The sequence below is a fragment of the Stenella coeruleoalba genome (assembly GCF_951394435.1).
Source record: "Stenella coeruleoalba genome assembly, chromosome: 1".
NCBI classification, from domain to species: Eukaryota; Metazoa; Chordata; class Mammalia; order Artiodactyla; family Delphinidae; genus Stenella; species Stenella coeruleoalba.
The window spans coordinates 85,185,990-85,212,576 of NC_137169.1; the positions used below are offsets into that span (position 1 = coordinate 85,185,990).

Consider the following 26,587-nt stretch of genomic DNA (forward strand, 5'->3'; position numbering starts at 1 on the left):
TGTCTGATTTTCTATGGAACTGAGATGACTTAAGAGAGAAAGAAGTCAGTGTTCACAGTTTGGCTGGGCATCCAGCCAGACGTGCACACAAATCTAGACAGGCACTGCAGCTGCCGAAGGAGAGGCCCGATGCTGGGGAGGGCAGAGAAGTCTGCGGGAGCCTGTGCAGGCTCCTCCCCATTGAAGGCTCTCTCTTCTCCATTACCCCCCAGCTCTCTTTATCTCAAACATGTTTAAAGACATAAATCAGCAGACAAGAAGGACTAGATTCATTAAGGCAATGGGTGGGGAAAATATATGCATATAAATAAATATCTAAATTCATAACCCAAACTGGAATTGTTGTAGAGGAGCTCAAAGTCAAGAAATCCAAAATAAAGAGACAGAACTGAAGGAAGAGATGGGTTCGTGACCTTTGCCTGTAAACAGAGTACATGGTGAGAGGATCAGGCCAGTGGGCAGGATGGCAATGTGGCTAACGATCTTGATGCCAGCAGTGAAGGGCCTAGGAAAGGAGGTGATGTGCCTGCAAAAATAATGATTTATCCTGAGTCCACTGAATACAGGTGAGCAAGCAGGTGTCGTGTTATTCTCAGTACAATCCACTACCACAGGTCACTGGAAGGCAGGTAGAAAGTTCACCACTTTGCCCACAGATTAATAGAATCTTAATCTGCTGTCAACCCAGCTCAAATCTAAAGCATTAGAAACAATGATTGTCTCAGCACAGGATGATAAGTAGAGGCAGTGAAGCACAGTGGGCAAGTGTGCAGATTTTGTGAGCACATACACCTGGGCTAGAATGCTGTCTCTGCTTTTACTAGCATGGGAACTTGTACAACTTTCTTAACCTCCCTGAGTCTCTTTTCTCCACAGGAAAAAGAGGAAAATGGTTCAAACCTTACATGGATTGTTATAAGGATTAAAGTAGGTAACATACAAAGCTGTCAAAACAATACTACACAGCAACCAGTTGAAAGTATTTTTATCATATCATCATAATTATTAATTCTACATTTCTTTGGGCAAATGACTATGAAGTCATGAACTGACTCTAACAGCTTTGTCTGTTTTATAAGATGAACACATACATCACCGAATGGTAGATGCAGGACTTAGCTAGGCTGTGCATTCAGTGGGTACAGTTGAGGGGCATCATCGGCCCCTTGGAATAACAAGACGGATCCCATTGACAAGACATGGGATGATGAAACCATGTAAGAGGAAGTTCATTGGAACAAAGGAATTCTTGGAATGGGAATATTAATGTCTAGAGAAGATGTAAGAAAAATTTTAAGCTAAGGAATCATTGTGTTTATGGCCATGACACAGGAATTAAAAAATCAGGTGAAAGTAGATTTTGTGTCTCATAGAATTTGAAGCACCCTCATTGTCACAATCATAGGTAGATGATGCTGTTACTTTCTTCATAGCCTTTAGAGTCTCTAACAGTGAGTGTGAGAAGGGGATTTGTATTTTAAAAACTCCAGAGTACATATATAAATGAGTAAAAAGTGTATCTTACTCTGGCTAACAGTTTTTATTGGACATCCTTCAAGTACCAAATAAAGTACTTAAAACTCATTGGATTAAGTTCTGATGAGCCTAGAAATGCTAAGGAGAGGGAAAGACATGATTTGATACAGAGTTATAGATCTGATTTCTGTGTGTGGAAATTCACATAAATTTGTTTTTGTCGCACTGATTTTGATAACGTGCCATAAAACTTTTGTTAATGCTAAGAGGAAAGACATAGCTAACGCTATAAATTCATATAGATATCTCTGCCTTACATATTTTGGTAGCAAATTAAATTTATCACTTCATTATCCCTTCCTGGCAGTTGGAAGTTGTAGACTTTAATGGAAGGTGCCAGGGCTGCTAATAGAATCTTCTCGTCACAGATGAAGGAAATGTAAAAGCAAAACTCACAAAGATTTGATGGGTTTTATGCTAAAAGACAACAGCACCCAAAAACACAAGCTAAGAATGAAGCCTGTACCCTATCAGGGGATGGAATTAATTATCTAACAGATTTGTAACTCTTTCTCTGCTATAAATAAAAATGCAGCAGTTTTCACAAGTGATCATTTGGCCACAGCCATTGCCTAGTATAGATTAGAATTAATGAGGACATTTACATAAAGCTTATACTACCATTTTCCACCCTCGAGACAGTTCATCTGTCCTTTCCCAATTGCTCCTAATTTCCCAGATTGAGATGGACACTTGTTCCTTTCTGCTTCTATAACTCCAGTATCATAATAGCAGTTATGTTGAAAGGAGGTATAGTTTAGTGGGTAAAGGCACAGTTTTGCAATAAACAGAACTGGGTTTCTATCCTGCTTCCACTAGTAATAACTAAACCTCTTTAAGCCTCAGCTTCCACCTTTATAAAATGAGGGTTTATATACATATAAGTAAATGCATGTATATATGTATATGTGTAGATAGTTATGTAAAGCAGTTAATTAATTTATTACTGTTATTATTATTATTATTTTTGCAATTGACCATCCCTTGATGATAAAGGGTTTATCTTGTTCATCACTCAATCTCAATTATCTACCACAATGCCTGGTATGTAACAGATACTCAGTATTTGTTGAATGAATATACATATGTTTAAATGATTAAAAGCCAAACTCAAATTAAAGCTTCTGAGCTAAGCAGAGAGACATAAATTCTAGTTAGTTCCCCAAATCAAACCTGTCACAAATGTTATGAGTTCAGAAAAGATATGTGATATTTGTTTCCAGCCATAATTTTTTAGGAGATGCATCTTAGATAATAGGAAGCACAAAAGCAGAAGCTTGAAGGAAAAAAATACCAGCATCAAAATATAGTTTTGAACTTTTTACAACTTTGCCATAGTAACGCCTCACAAAATGCACAAAATGTATACGTGTGAATCGAAATTCAACCTCAAGAGTTTTGTCTTTATTTCTATAAATGTTATAATTTTATTATCTATTAATAATGGTGCTATTACAAGACAAAATGTCAATGCATATATTAAAGCATCAGAAAGGTATTTGGCTTAAATTTCCAGACAAATGTCCCACTGGGTTTGTCTGTATAAGGGTGCGTAGGACATTAGGGCAAAAGAGCCCAGCCTTGCATGTAACACTCTATCAACAATCAATTTAAGGTTCTGTTCTGGGAGCTGTGGCCTCAGGCAAGGCCAGCTTTTCTTCAGAGGCTGCAAACACTGGCTGATGATACAAAGCAAAGGAAGCTGAAGGCCTACCAAAGGACCTAATCAAATCTTCCATCTTTCTGAAACAGCTTCTCATTTGCATTGTGATGCCGCATCCCTTACCTGTGTCACTCCTCACGGAGCCAGTTGTTCCCCTTCTAGATTTCTAAGCCCTAGCCAACCTCCCTGATGTGCAAGGCCTAAAGTATTCCAATTCCACGCCCAGTTGGCAGAGGGAGTTGGCAGAGGGAAATACATTTGTTTATGCCCCCAGCCATCCATTTGCTTTAAGCTGGCTTCCAGCCAAGATTGTTATCTAGGTACCAGTTATTCTTTTCCAATAGTTAAATTCATAAGGTTTTAGTTTCCCAAAGGCTACCTGATTAAAGTAATTTGGACATAAAAAGTGTCTTTAGTATTTCTTGTATGATATATCTTACTTTGTCCCTAGAAATATTACTGAATGCTTCTTTTCTAGTTTCTTTCAGAATTAGTTGTTTATTTTTTAAAAGTTAATTTAACATATTTATGTATATTTACACACAGTAAAATACACAGTAGACAGTTGGAGGAGTTTGAATAAATAAATATATCCATGAAACTATGACCCTAATCAAGGTATAGGACCTTGTTATCACTCCAGAAAATTCCCTTGTGCCTTCTTCCAGTCAATTTCTACTTATCACTGTTGTCATTTTGAAATCAAGTAGGACCCTGTAGGATCCTGTGGGGATCCTGGGCACAGAAGCTTTTCTATATCCTCCATTTCTTGTTTATAAGGAATAGCCTTCAGCTTCCATGACCTTCCCTGAATTCCAAAGGGTAGGTTCAAACTGTTGCTAATCAGGGAAGGGAGGGGACACACAGACAGACAAAGGAGGAACAGTCCAAAAACAATAGCGCAGCCTTGGGGCAGGGTCCTGCTTCCGCCTCAAGGGATACACATAACAATATCTTTGAGCTCTTCTGCAGAACCCAACCCCCCAACAAATGGAAGATGTTAACTACTTGATGAAGGATTCTTCATTTCAGAGAGGTCACAGTTTGATAACCTCAAGAATCACAGAAGTTCACTGGGAGACCACCTGAGGCCAGATTAAAGGAATACAGGCCCTGCACACACCTTGATCCTTATCAGCAACCCTACCCTTGAACCATTGCTATAAAACTCCTCACCAAATCCCCCGGGGTTGGAACACACAGTTTGGCGGCAGGAGCCTGCTGTGTCCCCCTTTGCCTGGCAAAGCAATAAAGCTATTCTGTGCTACTTCACATAAAACTCTGTCTCCAAGATTCAATACAGCACCAGTGCACAGAGGACAAGTTTTCAGCATCAATTTCTAACAAAATTTATTTTTCCCATACTAAAATTCCACATAAAGGGAATTATTTCGTAAGTATTCTTTTGTGTCTGGCTTCTTCCTCTTAACATAATGTTTTTGAAATTCATCTATCTCAAACTTTAAGGAGATATGTTTTTATTTCTCTTTGATAAATACCTGGGAGGAGAACTGTTGGGTCTTATAAGAAAGTGCCAAAGAGTTTTACAAAGTGGTTGTAACATTTTATATTTCCACTGGCAAAATACAGAGGTCTAGTTGCTCCATATTCTTGCCAACATTTGACATTGTCAGTCTTTTTAATTTTAGCCATTACAGTGGGTGTGAAGAGGTATCTCATTGTGGTGCTTCACTGCACTTTTTTTTTTTTTTTTTTTTGCGGTACGCGGGCCCCTCACTGTTGTGGCCTCTCCCATTGGGGAGCACAGCCTCCGGACGTGCAGGCTCAGCGGCCATGGCTCACGGGCTCGGCCGCTTCGCGGCATGTGGGATCTTCCTGGATCGGGGCACGAACCCGTGTCCCCTGCATCAGCAGGTGGACTCTCAACCACTGCACCACCAGGAAAGCCCTGCTGCACTTTTTAATGTCACCTAAGCTTTTTCTGTTTTTCCTTACCCAGGTTTGTCAGTTCTTACCTAGTACTGTCATTTACTTAGGAGAATATCATTCCTAATCACAGGTCAGGCTACCTAAACTATGGTGACGTGCAAGGTCACCTGTGTGATGGAATATAAGTTGGTGATGACAAAAGATGCATCTACCAAAACATTTCCTTGACTCACTCCTGCTAAGCTTCCTTTGGGTTTTCCAGGAGGGGCAGAATGTACCACCATCACAGATAGGCTTATCAGGCTTTTGGTAAATTAATTTTGGTAAATTAATTAAACAGAAGTCTGCTCAATTTTGGTGCCAAAGGACTAACGGAAGAAAAAAGGAGTGGGGCAAGGAAGTGGGGCTATAGAATGTCTGTCCTTGGACTCTACGTTGTTTCTTTTATTCAATTACTGCCTGCTCTAGGCCTTGACACCTACCTAACCAGTTAATGCCTTCCTCCTTAGCCCACGGAAATTATCCTTGAAGCTCCTTAGAATCAAGTGTATCTCTTATTAATTGACTTAATGTGAAAAAACCCCACCACATTTCATACAATTTAGGCTAAATACATTTTTTAAACACAGTGCAAATCAATTGAACTGTCCTTTCATGTTGCATCCTTCAACTGCTGAATATTCTATATGGCATTTCACAGAAATATGATTTGATTTGAGAACATCTGCAGCAGTCTGGAACACATTTCCCCCTGTACTTGACTTTTAGCTCATTATAGCTCTCAGATGTTCTCTCAGCAATCCTGTGACATATTGGAGTGTTACTGAACAAACATCAGTGAAGCCTATGTCTTGAGTAGTGTCAATCTCGGTTGAAAATGTTTCAGCTTTCTTAGCATCAACACTAGAAGAATTTAATTAACCCACTGAAACTTTCAAAATGATAGCTAATGCATGTAAGAAATGAGAAATCTGAAACGTAGGGGGAGAGTGGATAAGTGCTTAACCTCCCACAAGCTGATGCCTGCCACCCTCAGCCTGCGCTTAGGAAGCCCATGAAAAGCCTTGCTGCTCTGTGCAGCCTCCTAGACTTTGCCATGAAACCTCTGGCTTGCTCTGTCACCCCTCCGGAGATGGAGAAGGTGGAGGTGGCAACCACTGCTGTCACACTCCCCTGGTCCCCAAACGAGGTCAGCTTCCAACCTCTAATCAGCTCCCATCCAGCTGCTCTTATGTTTTTAGTAGGTGGGGTTGGGAGACCAAGGTCAGAAAAGCGCTGTTGGCAGTGACACGGTTTTTTGCCCACTGCTGCTATTACATTAAGGAAGCAGCTGGTGAGATAATGTATGCCAAAGTGCTTTGTAAATTATAAAGTGCTTATATAATTGTCAGGGATAATCACTACTGTTGTTTTATTCCTAGGTTGCAGGAAGAGCACTGAACTGGGCTACTGGGTGGCAAAGTCCACCAGAAAGCTGGAGAGATGGGCGTGTGGGGTCCAGAGGGGGGGTCTTGGTGAGAGTACACATTTGGATGATAACAGCAAGGAGATTAAAATTGGCTTCTGGGTCTGATGAGCACAGACAGTAATAGAAGAGCCATGGACAGGGGAATGTTACGTGAGGGCCAAAAAAGGGGAGGGGTTCTAAAAGATTAAGTCCAAGAAGCTTCTGTTCAGACACAGAAATGTTGTTTGACCCCAAGCCTCTGTCATACTTTCGGCCTTAGCTTGGGCCCTAGCCTTCCCACACTTCCTAGGCCTTAATTTCAGATTGTTTTGGAAAACATTCTCAAGTTCCCTGCCACCCCTGCTATTCTGTGCATATCTCTATATCACTGTAATTATCATACTATATTATATAAATAACTCTTTAATTGCCTAATTTCCACACTAGTCTGTGATCCTTTTAAAGAAGGCAGCATTATAACGCCTGGCACATACTAGGTGCTAACTGTCGTTTGCTTGATAAAAAGTAAGGGAGAAATCAGGAGAAAAGAGTGTTCAAAAATCAAAGAAGAAATTTCTAATAGGAAGAAGTGGTCAATTGTTGAATGTAAGAAGATCTAGTAAAGACAAGACTGGAAATTACTGGATTTGGTGATCACTAAATCACATAACTTGAACAAGAGCAGTTCTAGTGATTTGGGGGGTGGGGATGGATAGAAATCTAATTTTGATGGGTTGGAGATAGTAAAGCAAGTAAAGAATGAGAGACAATGAGTAGAGATGATGTTTTCTGGAACCTGACCTGTGAGAGGAAGAAAAAATTCAGACCCTGTTATTTATTTTTCTCAACAATCCTATGGGATACCTATTGTTATCCCAATTTTTTAAACAAGGAAATGGTGGCTAAGAGGAAAGTATGTAAGCTGCCCAAGGCCTTACTACTAACAAGAAAGAAGCTATGTGAAAAGCATAAACGCTGCTCAGTTTCATCAGTTGGATTAAGCCAATGGTGGGATCTCTTCACAATAACTTATTTAAAACCAGCTACAAAGCAGGAATAAATATTTTTGCTGTACGGTTTGGAAACAAGGCTATCTGGTATCTTCCGGCATTTTGCCAAGAGATCAGGCCCAGGGTGGAGTGATGTAATGGAAAACCGCATTATGGAAAACCGCATTATGGTACCAGCTGCCAGCACGTGGAAAGAGGTGCAGAAAGGAAAGTGAAGGTCACTAAAGAGGAGCTCTTCCGTTTTACAATTTTCAAAGGGCTACAGAGCTATCAGTCCTCTGGCAACAGCTACAAGTTATTTGCAATTCTGTATTAATCCTCACTGGCTGGTTGTACTCTGGTAATAATCATACTTGAAATGTCAGTGACTTAACACAATAAAAGTTGATTTCTCACTCATAAAAAAAAGCCTGTTGTGTCTCTGGATATCCTCAATGTGGCAGCTCAGCAATCCAGGCCATCCATTTTATGTTGCCACTTTCTCAACGTGAGACTTCAGAGTTTGCTATGGCAAAGGAAAGGGAATTTAGAGAACTGAGTGCCAGCCGTGAAATGTTTCCACTCAGAATTACATGCCACATTTCACTCACACTGCATCAACGAGATCTAGTCACCTAGTCCTAGGAAGCCTCCAAGAGGCAAGGAGGTTTACTTCTCCTACAGAACAAGGAAATATTAGTGAGCACCACCAATGCTGACCACAGACTCTGAGGGTATGAACAGAGAAGGATAATCTTGCAGGCTTGTTCTATATCTCAGTGAAGAATGTATACAGTAGTCCTGGGATAATTCTATTTTCTTAGGAGGCCAGGATTACTACAAATGCCATATGTTTACTTTCATTAATTTCACTTGGGACCTATATTGAACGTAAAGAAACATTTAGGCAACATTTGGTAACATTTAGGCTCCAAAAGATGACCAGCTTGATAGCCCTGAAACGACGGGTGACATTCTATAGCTCAGTTGGAATGGGCATATGCAGAGAATAATTGAAAGCAGAGGATCTAGAGAAGGTTCTCTAGTTTGAGATGAAATAGGATACAATTGATAAGCAGGAAAGACAAGAAAAATGCTTTAAAGATATACGGCAACAGAGGTTCAGGAGGCACGGTCTTGACATGGCTTGCCAGGAACAATCCACAGTAGATGGGGCAGCATGGGAGTGAGGCTTCAGGGCACTTCCAAGTCTATGAGGCAACTTCACAGACAGAGCCTGAAGCTGCAAATCAAAGAATTCCCTATGTAGCATTAGTCACATTCTCTGGGCAGGTTGTAGTCACAGCTTCTCAAACACGTTTCTAGGGGTCACTCGTGGCCATGAAGCACAGACTAATATAGGGCATGGATTTTAGACATGAATAAGATTGCTTTCCAATATCTATACAGCATGAAACGGAGGGGATATTTAGAAATTAGGTGGTTAATTAGGTCAATATGGCAACCAAACAGAGTAATCAGGTTTCTAAGGAGAAGAGGAGAAGGGATAGATATTTCATCTGGATATCTAAATGGATTTAGTTAATTGGGAGACTGCCAATTATTCAGAACAATTGAAGATATCTTGGCCTATCCTTCCTAAACTTCCAGGGTTTTGGTAATGCTATTCAATGGCAGTTACATGCATATAATTTCAAAGGTAAAAAAATACAAAACCAAAACCAAAATACAATAACAAAACCAAAGAACTATGGTTTGTCTTGTTTGATGTTTTGTGGGAGGGGGTAAATCACATCTTTCTTTTGAATTTCAAATAGCATTTAATTTTTTTTCTCAAATCTTAGATTAGGATAGGGCTTCCCTGGTGGCGCAGTGGTTGAGAGTCCGTCTGCCGATGCAGGGGACACGGTTTCGAGCCCTGGACCGGGAAGATCCCACATGCCGCGGGGCAACTGGGCCCGTGAGTCACAACTACTGAGCCTGCACGTCTAGAGCCTGTGCTCCGCAACAAGAGAGGCTGTGACAGTGAGAGGCCCACGCACCGCGATGAAGAGTGGCCCCGCTCGCCGCAACTAGAGAAAGCCCTCGCACAGAAATGAAGACCCAACACAGCCAAAAAAAAAAAAAAAAAAAAAAAAAGAAATCTTAGATTAGGATAAATTGTCATAAAGCTGAATATAATTAGAATCTCTGATTGACTATAATTGACTCTTTGCATTATCAAAATGACTCCTTTAATACCAGAATATTATATCTTTTATATAATGCTCCGTTTATTCAAGTGGACAGTGAGCTTAAACAGAGATATAACAAATGCCTATTTTTTTCTCAGGGGCATAGCTCAGAATTACAGAGAGATATTTTGCTTTATTCCATAAAATCAGGATTAGGAACAAAGCTAACTGGTTTGCGATAAATGTTCACTGATTTTGTAGAGTTCTTAGGAGGGAGGATAGGAGATGAGTTTGAGGATAGTATTTGAATTCAAATTTTATCTTACATGCTTATACTAATGGTTTCTTTACAAATCCTCAGTCCCCACCCAGAACAAGAAAAATCCTAATTTCTTTTCCTGGCTTAAAAGTACCATCAGAATTAATGTGGGTAACTTGTGTTGAAGATGAAAAGCACTTTTACACAAGTTCTAAGTATATAATTAATATTAATGAGGTGCATTCTGATTAAAGTAGTATATTTGATGAAGTATGAGGAATTATACTGAACCACTTACTTTCATGAAAGTGACAAAGGGAATAATTTCATTTGTACTTGGAATTAGATATCAATTTAATGAGTGAGAAGAAATAGGGACCCGTAAGTTTTAAAAGCATGATGGGATGCTGGAAACAGTAAAAATGTTGTATGGCTTACATTTTATTTCAGGCACACAGTGGTGGACTGCAACGAGGTGGGTATAATGGTTACAAATTCAAGAGCTCATCGCTGCCCAAATTCCTAAACCAGTCAAGCTGTCAGTGCTCCACACTCCAGGAAGTGCAAAGCCATATCCTGCAACATCTTTCTGTGTCGGTGCCCATGCAGGCATTACCAATTGATCACATACCTCCGCTGGGCTTGGCTTTGAGTTAGAATTCTCCTCTACAAAATGCTCTCAGTAATTGCCACCAAATATCAGAGTTCCCCTGTGCAATGAACCCACCTACCCCTGAGATGGGAGAGAAAAGAAGCTGGGAAGGTTTATAGGGGCACACACTGGTTATAAGCAATGCAAAACTATCTCTTCCTATAACATGAGAGACTTCTACCAGCCCCTCCTATAATTGTTGATATTAAATTCTGATACAGTTACTCTGATTTGGCAACAAAGTAGGCCCCTCCTTTTCACCTACAGTAGGACCAGTGATGAACCATTCATGCTAGTTTACTGCCCAGACCCCAAATTAACAAATTTATCTCCATTTTGCTTGGAAAGCAAACATTTCTGATTTGTTTAGGAGCTTTTTTGTGTGTATGAAAGGGAATGCTTCAAAGGACAAAGTTGCAGGCTTTTAAGCAGATCAAACAAAACTAACCTAATAAGGGCATGTTATCAATAGAAAGCCAAGAGAATGTATAAAAATAATGTATGAGTATCAGCTGGAAAATCTACACAGAAGATTGAAGAAATCCACTCATAAAGCATTGCTCAAATGTTTATGCTTACCCTAATGTTATCCATATATTTTGGATACAAATATATCACATATCCAAATTACCCCAATCTATCTATCTATGTTAGACTTAATTATAACAATAACTGCCATGCATTGAATGCCTGCTATGTGCTACATACATCATATATATGTTTTCTGGTCCTCACAAAGCACCCATGAAATCAGTATCATTATCTCACTTTGGCATTTCAGCAAAGGGGAACTGTAGGATTCATGTGGTTGGTCCAAGTTCACCCAGTAGTAAGACACTGAGGTGGGATTCAAACCCAGACCTGCTGGACTCCAAACACAGTGCTCTTTTTACTACAGCGGCATATTGACTCCTTTGTGGGATTCTTACACATTAATGAGCTGATGAGACACTCAGGACTACAAGAGGGGGATATCAAATCTTATCCAGCATTTTTTGCTTATAAGTAGGAATAATCACCATTTATAACAGGTGATTGCCCTATTCTAAAAGGATACTTGGCAATTCAGCATTCTACCTAAGATACTACTCAAACCATCTGATGATATTTAGAGATGTAGATAAGTTCCCATATCTATGCAGTAGACTCATTTGGTAATTTTGGAAAGTTTGAATTTCCAGGAACTGATGTTTTTTTGCCATGTTCTATGAAATGAACTAAAACAATAAAAAATATTTAGCCTCATGCAATCAGTCATAGAAAGCAATAATATTGATTTCTATTTCAATCATTACCCAAGTTAACTGAAAGAAATGTAACATGTCATCTGGAACTTCTCTAACTGTATAATGTATCCCCAAAACATAACTGCAGGGACAAAGCTGCAATGAGAGAAAATAGCATGGACAAGAACTATGAGGCCGTAAGATGAACTTGAAAGAAAATCGCTTTCATCACCTTTTCTCTCTCTTTTCTGGGCTAGCCGTGCAAGTGGTCATGGATAGGAGTTTGCTGCAAGAGCCCACGGGCTCCCTCACAGTGGATTTTTCATTGTAAGATTCCGTGTACTTGTTGATAAGATTAAATTATTTCAAATCCAGTTTACTTGCATAAAGTATTACATATATTTATTCTGGTCACAAGTTCTTTGTGAGATATAAGTATTATGGATATTTTCTCTCATTCTGTGACTTAAATTTTCATTTCCTTAACTTGCCTTTTGATGAGCACTTGCCTTTTGAAGTGCAACTTATCTTTTTTTTTTCTTGTATGGTTAGTGCTTTTTGTATCCTATCTAAAAAATTTTCCTTATAAGTAAATATATTTACTTATATTTTCTTTAAAACTTTTATAGTCTTTTTACTTTTATATCTATGATATATTTAAAATTACTTTTGTGTCCTGTGTGAGGAAAGTATGAGGTTCATTAAAATATATCTATATCTATATCTATGCTTATCCATTAATTCTAGCACCATTTATCAAAAGGATTTTCCTTTCTCCATTGGATTGCTTTAGTGCCTTTGTCAAAAATCAATTGAGTGTATATGTGAGGGTTTACTTCTGGACTTTCCATTGATCTATTTGTCTATCCTGACACTAAAACACACTTGCTTGATTACTGAAGACTTATAGAAAGTCTTGAAGGCAGATAGGTCAAATCATCTAAGTCTGTTCTTTTTCAAGATTGTTTTGACTATTCTGGCACCTTTGAAATCCAATGTAAATTTTAGAATCAGTTTATCAACTTCTACATAAACGTGTGCTGGCATTTTGATTGGGATTGTCATAACTCTACAGATCAATTTGGAGAGAACTGAGATCTTAACATATCTCTCCATTGATATTTCTTCATTAATTTTTCTCAACAATTCTTTGTAGTTTTCAGTGGGTGGCTATTGCATATATTTTAATTTGTTCCTAAGTACTTTGTAGTTTTTAAATGCCATTGTAAATGGCACTTTAAAGTTTAATTTTCTGTTTATTGTTCCTGTTGTTCATACAGAAATACAACTGACTTTTGTATATTGTCTTTTGTCCTGAAACTTTGCTTAATTCATTTATTGACTTTAATAGTGTTTTTATAGGTTTTTTAGGATGTTTTATGTACACAATATTACTATCTGCAAATGAAAACAGTCTTAGTCCTTTGTTTCCAATCTGGATGCCATTTCTTTCTTTTCATGTCCTTATTGCACTAGTTAGGACCTCCAGTATAATACTGGATATAAGTAGTGAGCATAGACATTTACGCTTAGTTCTTGATCTTAGGAGAAAAAGTTTATTTTTTTTTGCCATTACATATGAAATGAGCTGTAGAATTTTTGTACATGCCCTTTATCAGATTGAGGAAGTTTCCTTCCACTAGATTGCTTAGGGTTTTATGATAAGTAAATGATGAATCTTTTCAAATGCTTTTTCTGCATCTAAGGACTCGTACTGAGAAAATATAAAGAACTCCTAAAGTTTAATTAAAAATAAACCCAACTTCTAAGTGGACAAAAAATTTGAATAGACACTTCACAGAAGAAGATATATGGATGGACAATAAGGACACAAAGAAGTGTTTAAATCATTAATTTTCGGGGAGATGAAAATTAAAATTGCAATGTCATACCAATGTACATGTACTAAAATGTCTAAAATTAAAAAGACAGAGGATACAAAATGTTAGCTGGAAGAACCGAAACACCCATCCACAGTTGGTAGCCGTGTAAAATGGTACCACCACTTTGGAAATCTGTTTATAGGTTTCTTATAAAGCACACACATCACCTTAAGACTCAGATATTACACTCCTGGGTTTTACTCAAGAGAAATGAAAATATGTATTCACAAAACCAGTTATGCCTGAATGCTTATTTCAGATATATTTATAATAAAGGGAAAGTGAAAACAGCCCAAATGTCATTTTGAATAAATATACAAATTGTGGTATATTTATACAATAAAATATTTTTTACCAATAAAAAAAATGAATTACTTAACACTCCCCAAATCATGGATGAATCTCTGAAACACTGTGCAGAGTGAGAGTAACTACACACAAAAAAAACACACAATGTGGAATTCTAATTATATGATGTTAAAGAGTATGAACAAACTAATCTATGTTGATGGAAATTAGATTGTGTTTGCTTCTGGTGGTGAGGAGGAGGGAGAGATAATGACTGGGAGAGTGCAAAAGGGAATCTTTGAGGTGTTGACAATGTTCTGTATCTTGATAGAATTAAGAGTTGCATGGGTATATCATTTGTCAAAACTCATCAAATGGTTTATTTAAGACCTGTGTTTTTAAAGACAGACCTTTTTTCTTTATGTAAATTATATCTCAATTTGGAAACATAAAAAGCATGAAAAAATAAATAGCATGAAGACATAAAACTTTTAAAGTTTCGGGTAAACAGGAGATACCACTCTCCTCTTCTGAGACTGTTATTATTAGAACTTTTGTGATGATCATGCTTATGACATTATATATTCCTTGTGGATATTTCTTTGTTCTCTGTGTTGGATAATATACCAGAGACAAATAAATAGACATCTACATATCAAACACCATAACCAGATAGCAGTAGTTTTACAAAATCATATTACTTTTGGTTTTAAAAACATGAGAATGATGCATCTGGTCATATAGATGCGCCAATTTTGGTTTCTATCATCAAAATAAAGCCTTGTTTTATGAGTCATTATACAAGCACCACGACAGTTTCTCTGACTTTATCCTAATGAAAGCTTTTTAATGAGTACACATTATGTTCACTTATTAATATCACTGATATGTATTTCATCATATTTTAATACCTACTGAAAGTAATTTGGCACATTTACTGTTTTCTTCTAAAATGCCTGCTATTTTTGAAAGGGCCTGGCTGGAATTTTAATTATAAATTTGTTTCCTTTTTTTCCTTCCAAATAAGGACAGCACAGATAGTCTGTGCAACTTAATTGTATAAACATGTAGCATTGTGCTAGTTGCTTGAAAACTCAAGTGTAAATAAGACATGATCTCTGTTTTCAAGTTGCTCATAATGAGCTCAGCGATGGACAAGAAGTAATGTTAACTAGAAGATAATGTCATAACTGCAATAGCAGTTATATGAACAAAGGGCTGTAGGAGAAAGGAGTGACAATTTTCCCAGAGGGAGAGGAAGATAGTCATAGATGGCTTCACAAAGTAAGTGACATTTAAGATAGATCTTAAAAAAAAGATCAATTCATCAATTCGGCTACCACGCTGTTGCTCCCACATGGTAGATATTGGGTCAGGCACTGGCACAGAGTGTGTGGTCTAGGCCCTAAAGAAGCTTATACTCTAGGTACATTTTGCCAATCCTAGAAGGAATGCAGGTTGCTCACTTGCCTATCTCACTCTTTCCACTCTGGTTTCTTTCCATTTCATTTTACTAAAATAGACTTATACACCAAAAGGAACTTTTAAGTTCAAAGTTATTATTTTTCTTTATACATTTTTTCATTTCTGATGTCATGGGAAAAGTGATGGCTTGATAAGTCATTGACTACTAATATTTAGTTCTACCACTTAGCTGTTTTCTTACATTAATTTATTCATTCAGTTACTTATTCGAGCATCATTTATTAAGCCCTTTCTGAGTATCAGTGGGTCCCCAGAAATTGGGATACAAAGGTGAAGAAGACTGTCTGGTAGAAGAAACAGAGATGCAAAAATTCAAATGCTGTGTGATACTGGTTGCAACTAAGGTTGAGGAAGAGAAGGAGAAATTAATTCTGGTGTAGAGGTCAGAGAATAACTCAAAGAGAAGTGGATGCTTTCATTACTCTTTAGTGAATTGGAAAGACATTTCAGATGTAAGGAACAGCATGTGAAAATGAACGCAGAGACTAAGCAGTCAGTAGTGTTGTCCTGTGCTGTTTCCCTTTCACAGGCTCTTGCTTAGGAATCCTTCATCTCAGGCACAAAGAAGTGAAGTCATTTCCTCCTATGCTTTCTGACTGTAACATTCTCTGTTCTAATATTGGAGCCTCCAATTTCTTTCATGTTTCTCAAGCAAATAATCTCCACATAATTCTTATTTCCACACCTAAAAATGCCAAATACTAACAGTTTACTTTCTAATGTCACTAAAATATATACTTTGTCTCCAACTCTAAAGAAGAATTTGTGGATAAAGGTATAATTGCAACTATATTCTCACTTAAGTATTCTTCACAACGCTTTATCTAAAATACTTGGGGCCAAACGTAGTTCAAAATGCAGAATTTTTTTTTGGACTTTAGAAAAGAAAAATGGTACACATACTACCTTTTCCCTAGCACCTACAGCAAGATGTGGCGTGGCAACCTGGACTTCAACACATTCGTCGCTCGGAAGTAAACACGTAAATGTTCACTCTAAGAGGAATAAATAAAGATTATAAAAGCCTCCCATCGGTTCAGGCCGGGTTTGCTGCCAAATGAGTTATGTGAAACATTTGGTTTCAGAGCTTTTTGGGTTTCAGAAGTGTTAATGAGAGATCGTGGACTTGTACTGTGGTTATCCTCATTTCATAGTTTTAGAAACAGATTTAGAGAGATTAATTAACTTGTCCAAGTTGCTTAGCTAGTATAGTAAGGAAGCATCATGGAAACCTAACAGTCTTACTTGGAACTCTGTTGGTAACCACTGTCCCATACGTAGCAAGCAAACAGTTCACTTTTATTAAGTCGCAAGGTTTTCACCAGGTAGAAGAGGGGATTAAGGTAACTGAGTATACAATAAAAGTGCTTTGCTACCGATGCGCCTCCTTTTTTTTTTTTTTTTTCTTGCGGTACGCAGGCCTCTCACCGCTGGGGCCTTTCCCGTTGCGGAGCACAGGCTCCGGACGCGCAGGCCCAGCGGCCATGGCTCACGGGCCCAGCCGCTCCGCGGCATGTGGGATCTTCCCGGACCGGGGCACAAACCCGTGTCCCCTGCATTGGCAGGCGGACTCTCAACCACTGCGCCACCAGGGAAGCCCCCGATGCGCCTCCTTTTTGATGATACTGTGAATAGCCTCCCCTTCCTTATCCTCACAGACTTCCTCGTTGCTGACTGTCTGCATGGACTCTGGGTGTCATGCTTTGAGAACTGTATCTGTCCTTACAATTCTTCTTGCTTACATGTCTTTGACCTAGCTGCTGAACTAACTCCCGCTCCTGGTTCCTCAATGGGTATTTTCAACCATTGGCCATTCAGAGCCCAGTGTGCTGCTTTTCTGGATTTCCTCTCCTGACTCTCTATTTCATTTCTCTTCCAGCTCAAAACCATTTCTTACCAGCTTTCTCCCTCAAGAGAAGCTTGTGTTGTTCCCATTGCTAACTTCTCGATCTCTGACTGTATTCGGTTGCTATTCTTACTTTCATTTTTCTTGGCAATGCGGATCCTTGTATGCTTCCATCAGAATCAGGTTGTTAAAATGCAGATTCCTGGACTCACCTTTGACCAATGAAATCAGGATCTCTGGGAGCGGAGCCTGGGAATCTACATTTTCATAAGCATGCCACATGGTTTTTAAGCACCAGGAGTTGGAGGTCAATAGCTTTGTGGTGCAGCAGAGCTGGTGACTGCTCTTCCTGTGGGATCTACTTTCATGCTTGCAGGCACGAATTTATACAACTTGCACTGTAAGACCAGAGCAAACCATAAATGCCTGACTGCTTGCTCTTCCAAAGTCACATGAAGAAACATTGCTTGGGAAGTTTAATCAATTTATACGTGAGGTATGCATTAGGGAGACTATATTAAATATACTAATTATGTATATTAAATATACTAATTACTTGAAAGATAACATGACTAATTTGGCCAAACTAATTTGTTTCCACGGCTCAAGTCTCATTTTTCCTCCATCTTCAAACACTGTACTGTAATTCGTTTCTTCTAAATTTCTACTCTAATTTATTCTAGCCTGACCTCTGAGTGAAAGATGAAAGAGAGTAACAACTGTACTTTCCAAACAAATTTTTTCCTACCTAGAGAAGCCAGCTACTTCCAGCGGGGCTTTCTGGAAAGGGTCTGCAACTTCTCTTGTCCATTTATCATGAAAACAGGGTAAGAACCAGCATCCTATTCTTTAGCTAATGAGAATATAATATGAATTATTTTCAAAGATGCACACACACACACATACACACACACACACACACCTGCAACACTAGGAAGGAATAGCTAGGAAGCCGCAGCACTTTGATTCACTATTAGGGATATTAACCTAAAGGGGATAGTCACCTATTGTCTGAGTCATGTCAGCCCTCACCAGAGACTCTGGAGCATAGATCTATTAGCAGACCATCTGCTTGTTCCTCAGCTTAGTGCTGAGAAATGAATTGCTAATATAATCACATAGGCAAAATCTTTTTTTTTTTTAACAAATGATAATGCTGGAAATTACACTTTTGATTTTGATGAAGGCTGGACATACTAAAATAAAGTCTGAATCTAGATTCAAACTATCAGAAAATCAATTTCCACTTAAGTCACTGACACAAGTGTTTCCATCATTATCCATCTTCTATTTGAATATGTAAGTTTTCAAATGAGTGTGGAAGTCTTTTAAAGACAAAAATGGCACAGTGCAAGGCAGCTACTTCCATTTCAGCTTGCATGGTGACTGCATACATTTGAGACAATGCTTTTATAGACAGTCATAAACTATCAAAACTACCATGTCAGAAACAATTGACTTGATATATTTACATTGGATGAGTATAAAGTTATTTGTAATTTTTTTTTAGTTATGAACAATTTTAGGATATTGATGGTCATTGATAAAGGCAAGAACACTCACTGTCTAAATACTTGCAGACTCAGTTTATGATAATATGATTAGTTACACTAATAATGCTGCTTAGGCACAGTCTCGCTAATTATAATATTATAAATATTAATGTCACCCAGCCTTTTTGTTTGATTGCCACTCATGGAGTCATTCATCATGATATTTTCCTGGAATCCACACTGTAAGATTTTATTTCTTTCTCCCTTTTATTTTTCATCACTGGACTTGCAGGGATACACATTATTCTCCAAGAAGCCCTTATTTTTGGCTATCTGTTTGGAGAGGAATAGTGATATTTCCCATTAAAATTAGCCAAATGTAAATTGTTATATGATGTTTCTCTTATTCTTTCTGAGTCCCTAACCTTGCCATCCAAGGCAGAGTACCCAGGGTTTTTGTTTTCCATTCTTTTTCATGTGACCTGTTTCAAGTTAAGATTCATTTGAATTATTAAATGCTTCCTTAAAGAATCCTTTTACTTGCCTCTCTTTTTTTTAAGTTAATTATTGATGTAGTGACAAGCTGAAAAGACTAAGAATTATAATTTTTTCCTCCCCTCATTCAGGACTCAAGAAACGTCTTCTGACAATGGTTATCTATTTAGAATAATACAAAGGAAATACAAAGGCGAAATGCTGAATGTTGTTTTAGAAAAGATTTGCTAAAATCACTGTATTATACAAAATGTAAATGTAGTGTATATTTCTCTGAAAATAGCAGTTAGTGAGAAAGTTGGGACATAACCTTTTGAGCCCAGGTTTAACCACACAGCAGAAGCAGTTACAAAAGATACTGATTAGATTTTAATTTTAAAAACTTCATCGTATTATTCAGGGCTCCAGTGATTTGATTGTCTTGAAAATAGAAAGGTAATGTTATAATTTCCAGAGCTTGTTAAAGAATAAAGAAATCTCCAGCCTCCTACTGGAAAGAATGCCAGTCATCACCACAGTAAGCAAGAATTTGGAGGCACTTTACACTATAAACTTCAATCTTTTTCTTTTATATGACCTTGTGTTATATTGGTTTCATAAAAATGTAACTCAGAGACCTATCATAGAGTTGTAATCAAGCCTCCTTCAGAACGATTCTACAGCAGAAATCATATCAAATGGGCACTGTGTTTCCTCTGTTAGTGAGATGGTAGGAGGGCAAACAAGACCTGAAATAGAAAGTGAACAAGGCAGAGTTCTCAAGGACAACCCAGGAGAGGTGGCCACGTACCTTTCCCACGAGTTCAGCAATGCGAGGAACTGGTTTCCCTTTCTGGTGACTCTCGGTGGCTGGACTCTGCCCGTCCCAGTCTTGTAGCTCTTCAATGCTTTTCAGATAAAGCAAGGCTTTGAGGCCAGTGCAGTAGTCTTGAATGACAGTGAAATCCTGATTCTGAACAGCACTGCATACCTAGAAAAGGTGGAGCAACCAACTAAAAGTCAAGCTAAGAGCTAATTCTCCAAACAGCCTCACTTTTCATATAGTCAACACAATTTATTTTATGTGCCAGGCACTGTTCTAAGCATGACAGGTCAGTTGTTGCCTGGAGGGGATGGGAGTGGTCGGGAGGGAAGGACTACAAAAGGGACAAGGAAACTTTCAGGGACTGTGAATACTTTCATCAGCTTGATGTGGTGATGGTCTCACAGGTATACACGTATTTCAAAACATCAGACTGTACACTTTAAATATGTGCAGTTTACTGTATGGCAGGTATAGTCAGTATGGCTGTAAAAAAGTTAGGTCCAACCAGAAGAATTTCCCAGGAGTTAAATTTAGCACAACATGAGAATGGACATTTTAACTCTCTCATTCTCCCTCCGTTGAGACGTGCAGCCTGGACGTGGTTCTCATGCGAGGAGGTGGTCCTGCTGAGCAGGAGACCCATCAACTCAGCCCTCATGTACCACGGCCTGCCTCTTTAGCCTCATCTATCACTGTCCCCCTTTGTATTCACTGTGCTCCAGTCAGCCAGGTCTTTCCTCTTTTCCTCGAATTCGCCACATTCCTTCTTTGCCTTAAGACCTCGTAAGATCTCGCAGCCTAGAAGGTCCTTCCCTTCTACATATGGCTAACAGCACAGCTTCAGTCTCATGGGAATTATCACTTCCTCAAGGAGGCCTCCAGGAGCCCAAAATAAGTTAAGACCTTCTTTAGCTCATATATTTTTGACTTCTAAGTCTTGCAACGTTATTTGATTGACAGTTCCCTCCCCCAATAGACTGAATCTTCAGGAGGGAAGAAGCTATTTTATTTTGCTCAACATATTATCCCCAGTGACCAGCACAGAGTTTGTCATTTATTCTGCTCTTAATAAGTATATGTTGAATGAATGCGTAATTCAGAAGAGATTTTTTAAATTTGAGTGACATTTCTTAGAAAATAGAGATTTAATTCTAGAGTTAAGGAAGGTTGATTCTGAGAAATTAGGATCATTCAAATAAAAATATACTTGAGAGTCTGTGTTAGGATTTGAATTAGAGCTTGAATTTACTGGAGTTAGAGAAACACTCCAGGTTGATTATTTACAAAGATACTTCTCCAATTTTGATACCATATATAGTCTCCAGAGACTCATTTACAACTGCCAGTAGGACCTCCTCGCCCCTATGGCCCATCATCACTTCAAATTCAAAATTTACCATATAGAATTCAACACCTCTCTGCATCCATATTTCAAATCAATCCAAAGAAACAGCTATCCAAACAAAACTAAGCAAAGCAAAACTCACTTCTAGCCCATCTTCCCAGATATTAAATTCTTAGCATATATCATAGTTACTGGTGATTGCAGCCAATAAAGAAAAACCATGTCATACATGAATGTAGATGAAGAAATACCTGAAAATAGAATAAATCATATTCTATTTCAAGTTCTCTTAAAGCCTTCTGAGTCTTTAATTAACACATTTCATTGTAATCCTCATGCCTAGTGCACTCCCTGATACCTAGCTATTGCTAGGCTGGTTGAGAAAATTTATTGAAAACACACTAAGGGGTTCCAGAATAGGGAATGGGAAGTAGACAGAGACAGAGAAAGGGCAAGAAAAATATATACCTAAGAGTTCACAGCAAAAAGTGGTAGTGATTTCATCATATATATGAAAAAGAAGGCTAAGTGTGGAATTCTGGGAATATGAGCATTTAAAAGGAAGGCTAAGGAAGACCATGAAGGACACTAAGCAGAAGAGATACAAGACGGCATCACGGAAGATGTCAAATGCTGCACGAAGGTCAGTGACATCGGAGGTGAAAAGTGATCGTTAAATTTACCAATCAAAAGACTTTAGCATTTATGGGGGAGAAGCTCTGCAACAGGGCAGAAGCCATCTTATAGCGAGTTGAAGAATGGATGAGGATAGAGGATGTGACAATATGAAGACAGACTGCTCTGATGAGAAGTTTTGCTCCTATTAAGAGAAATAGGAGAGCTAGGGGTATAAGTAGGAGAATTTTGAATTTTTTTTTTTTTTTTTTTTTTTCGATACACGGGCCTCTCACTGGTGTGGCCTCTCCCGTTGTGGAGCACAGGCTCCGGATGCGCAGGCCCAGCGGCCATGGCCCACGGGCCCAGCCGCTCCGCGGCATGTGGGATCTTCCCGGACTGGGGCACGAACCTGTGTCCCCTGAATTGGCAGGCGGACTCTCAACCACTGCGTCACCAGGGAAGCCCTGTAACTTATTTTTATAAGGATGGAAATAGCTATGTTTTAGGGGAATGTGGACATTTTATATTTCAGAATAGGAGAGAGTGGCTTCTGTATATTATATTTCTGTCAAAATTGGCTGAATGATGGTGTGCTAAGAAGAAAACAATGTAATATCTAACATGAGATGAGCTCTTACTATGGGCCACACACTCTGTTAAACACTTTTTAATGTATTGGGTTGTCCAAAAAGTTCATTCTGGTTTTTCCATGAGGAAATTATATCATTTAGTCCTCAAAATAATGCTGAGGTAGGTTTAATTTTTAGCCCTATTTTACAGATGAGGGAAGTGAGATGCAGAGACTTGCCCCAGGCAGGCCACATGGTTAGAAAGTGGATTATACTGCATAATTCATGATCATGCAGTCTAAGGTGACTAAGGTATAGACATTCACGAAGGAAAACTCTTTTCATGTAACTACAATTATCTTTTCCATGACCCAAACACATGTATATATAATTTTAAATGATCAATTATCTTCAACCCAAATATAACTATTGTTTTGAAAACTCGATACTGCTAGATAAAAATTGTCAATGTCCTCCTGTTTTATTTACTTCTTACTTGTACATGAGTAGAAACAACAAGGCAAAAACCAAAAAGCAGAAATAAAAACCTTTCATTTCCTATTGTGAAGGGCTGTATGTTACCACAGTGCAGGAAAGAACATTGAATAACCACTAAATACAGACAAGAATATTTTCTAGGAAGTCCATTTATATCACATTAAAAAAAAATGTTTCTCAGGAGGAACAATTTAAGCATTAATTAGGCCTGTTATAACTTTCTTAGAGTTGATTTTCTTTTCAGAACAATTATAAAGAACATCATTATAATTTCCTCCACGGGATTTTTTTTTTTTAACTGTAAAAGTCAACTGATGCTTTACTTAATCTTCTTTGTTCACCGTGAGATTCTATTTTTTGGTAGTATATGTTAATGTGTATACTTTTACTATAGTCTTAAAATAGTTCCCCATATGGACATCATAAGAAATCAGATTTTGAAAATCACATCATGTCATGTAATTTATGGGATGTTCATGACTGCTGTGAAAACCTGCTGCTAAAAGGACTCTAGATACTCTGCAGTGTATGAATAGTCAAGTTGAATCTCAGTCCTCCCTAACTTTTCCAATGAGAAGATACAAGAGCCACTACTTCTCTTAATCCACAAACATGGCACAATTGTGTAGAGTAGATTCAGCGAAGTGGTGCTGGAGTGATCACAAAGTAGACTTGTGTATTTTAACTATGGAAGAACATGTGGGGCTAAAGGCTAAAAAGACTCCCTCCTTGCCCACCTCTTGTATGCACTTTACCCTATAGTGCTAGTGTTTCAGATAAATGGGAGCTACACCGAGCATGTGAAGGGGACACAGAACTTGAAGAGGTAGGAGAGACTACCAGATGGCAACTGAACATTGCTGGGATGGTGTGATATGCTGGAAACCCTGGACGCCACCATCAGGCATGGGTGTCAGAGGGGACCACTTCAGATATGTTTCATCATCAATCAAATGTCACACTATTTATATACCTTCCTAAAGTGAGTAATTTACCTTTTACTATCCATAAGATTAAATATTAATTTTCTGATAGAATTTCTGATAACAGAAGCGTTCACATTGATATTTCTTTGAAAATTTTAACATATATATATATTATCGGAGGGTCTTATTAAAATGCAGATTCTGTTTCTGTAGGTTTGGAGTGAGGTCCAAGATTCTGCATTTGTGACAAGCTCCCAGGTGGTGCTGATGTCGCTGGTCTACACTTAGAAGAGCAAGGATTTAAGCACTGGTGGGGATGAATCTCATCTTATCCTGAAATGCTGTCTGCAAAGTAAGTTTCTTCCAAACAAATAATTTCTTGATTTTTACTATTAGATTGTAGCAACATTTTCATGGCCCTTTAAAGCAGCACTACTTATCATAATAAGTCTCGTCTGAAAAAAAGAGAGTCGTTTTCTGATGAAATAGTAATGAGACCCAAAATAAACTTAGGACGCAAGCACACCACTGGGAACAGAGCTTTGTCCATGGGATTTGATGCTCAGAAAATGGATTTGCTCAGAAAGGTGCCTTGCTCTTGCCTAACCTGCACTGAGGGCTTTATCTCTATCTCAAAGGCAAATGGTTCCTTTTAAAACTCCAAACATGTAGCTGCTATTCCTAAATGGGTGTATTTTATATGACATCTCTTAATTGTTTGTTTAGCAGCTCTGATTAGGACTCTTAATAGCTGTTAACATGTTTGCTCAGTATAATTTGTAAGTTCTTTATGGTGAAGGCTGGTTTATCTTTCTTCGCAGCAGGGCAGCAGGTGCCATTATAAGGATCATTGCCACCATTAATTATTTCCATAAGCGTGAATCTCCCTACAGTGAGCTGTTCTAAATAGGAGCCCCTGGATTCTCAGCAGGACCAGCCCTGTGCAGGGGCTGAGTAGGTGGTGACCCCCCTGTGCGGCATGTTTTGAGGTGTGCAGTAAAGCTCCCGTGGCCACCGGACAGTCTCCTCTAGAGGTCCGACACAGTGCCCTGACTTTTCACTTTAGGTGCAGCCACATTTAATTGAAGGCTGTCTATGTAAAGCAACTGTAAAAATACCTGGGAGGTGACAGAGGGTTGAGGGGTGCTATTCCTTTCTCATTATTTCTCATTAAATGGGATTAACCATATTAATAGTAAATTACCTATTTACGGTGATTTATATTTTTAAAATCTCCTTTACATACATTATCTCTTTCAATACTCCGAATAAAACTATGAATCAGGCAGGGGAGAGGATAGTATTTTTACTTTAACAATGGAAAGAGCTTGGACTTGAAGAACTATTTCTTAAAGTCTAATTGAGTGGTTTTTATGCCATATCAAGGGGTTAAGAGCATACATGTAGAAGTTTGGCAGAATCAGGTTTAAACTGCATCTTAGCTGCCTAAGTGTGAGCAACTTTCTTCACTTAAAAATGGAGATTAAATACTTAGCACATAGGAGCGTCAAAGGCAATGTATTTAAGTGCATAAACTAGTAGCTAGCACTTAGTAAGCTAGATTGGCACCAAAAATAAATTTCATAACATGAATAAATCATTAGAGCATGAATTAGGCAGAATATAATTTTTTAAATCTATACTTTTTTGGTCTAATGCAGTAAAAGAAGGTCACGGATACTATTTTTATTTACATTAAGTAATGACCTCAAAAAAAGCTCTGGTCTTATTGTCAGAAGACATGTGTGAGACCCAGCTCTGTCCTTCAGCACCTGTGTGACTGAAGCTAGTCTTTTAGCTTGTTGTTTCCTCCTCTCACACCTCCCAATCTGAACACAGTGGATGATGATAGCTAATTCATTACTGTGAGGATTAAATTACCTCATGTAGGTGGAACTGCTGTGGAAATTAGAGTACCATTCAGACAGAATGGTATCAAACCTCAGAGTTATTATCAGGTAATCTAGAATTTAAAGGGCCTGGTGGAGGTCAAAATGGAAATTTTTGCCTGTAAAGGAAAACAAACTCCTTGAAACGTAAAAGACAATGTACTAGAAAACTAGCAAAGAGAATTCAAACTGGATTAAAAATACGAATCCCAGGCAAATAACTTGGCCAAGAAGAGTTCTATAGAAATAGAACACTGTGGGGCTGGGACTTGTTATGGTGCAACAGAGTAGCACCTCTTTCAAATGATATTTTGAAAATGTGACAAGGTTCTTAAATAGAGATCTTGAAGTATCAGACACAACTCAGATGAACCCATGATCACAATGATTCCGTTTCATTTCTTACCACATAGGTGGACAAACTACACTCCAGGTCTCAGAAATGTGTGCCACCAGACTGTAAGCAAGTAAAATACATGTTTACATTTTAAGTCCAAAGTAGTCTCAAAGTTTCTGTACATTCATTAGTAAGAGGGATATTGGAGAGTAACTACACTTAAGCAAAAATGGAAATTCTGCAATGCTTATCACATTCCAAAATATACTAATAACAGAGCCTTATGTGGCTGGAAGAAGTTCAAGAATATTCC

The 26,587-nt window shown here is 38.3% G+C and overlaps 1 protein-coding gene across 2 annotated transcripts in view; it reads right to left on the minus strand.

Annotated features, from left to right (window-relative positions):
- The window catches only part of DPYD (dihydropyrimidine dehydrogenase), an 814,043-nt gene that overhangs the window by 101,647 nt on the left and 685,809 nt on the right, over window positions 1-26,587 (minus strand). The window contains exon 20 of one of the 2 annotated variants that reach the window (XM_079926014.1): window positions 20,078-20,257. The exons of the other annotated variant lie outside the window; for it this stretch is intronic. Coding sequence (XP_079782140.1) covers window positions 20,078-20,257 — 180 coding nt within the window. The remainder of the gene's footprint in view (window positions 1-20,077; window positions 20,258-26,587) is intronic. 2 annotated transcript variants of the gene reach the window in all.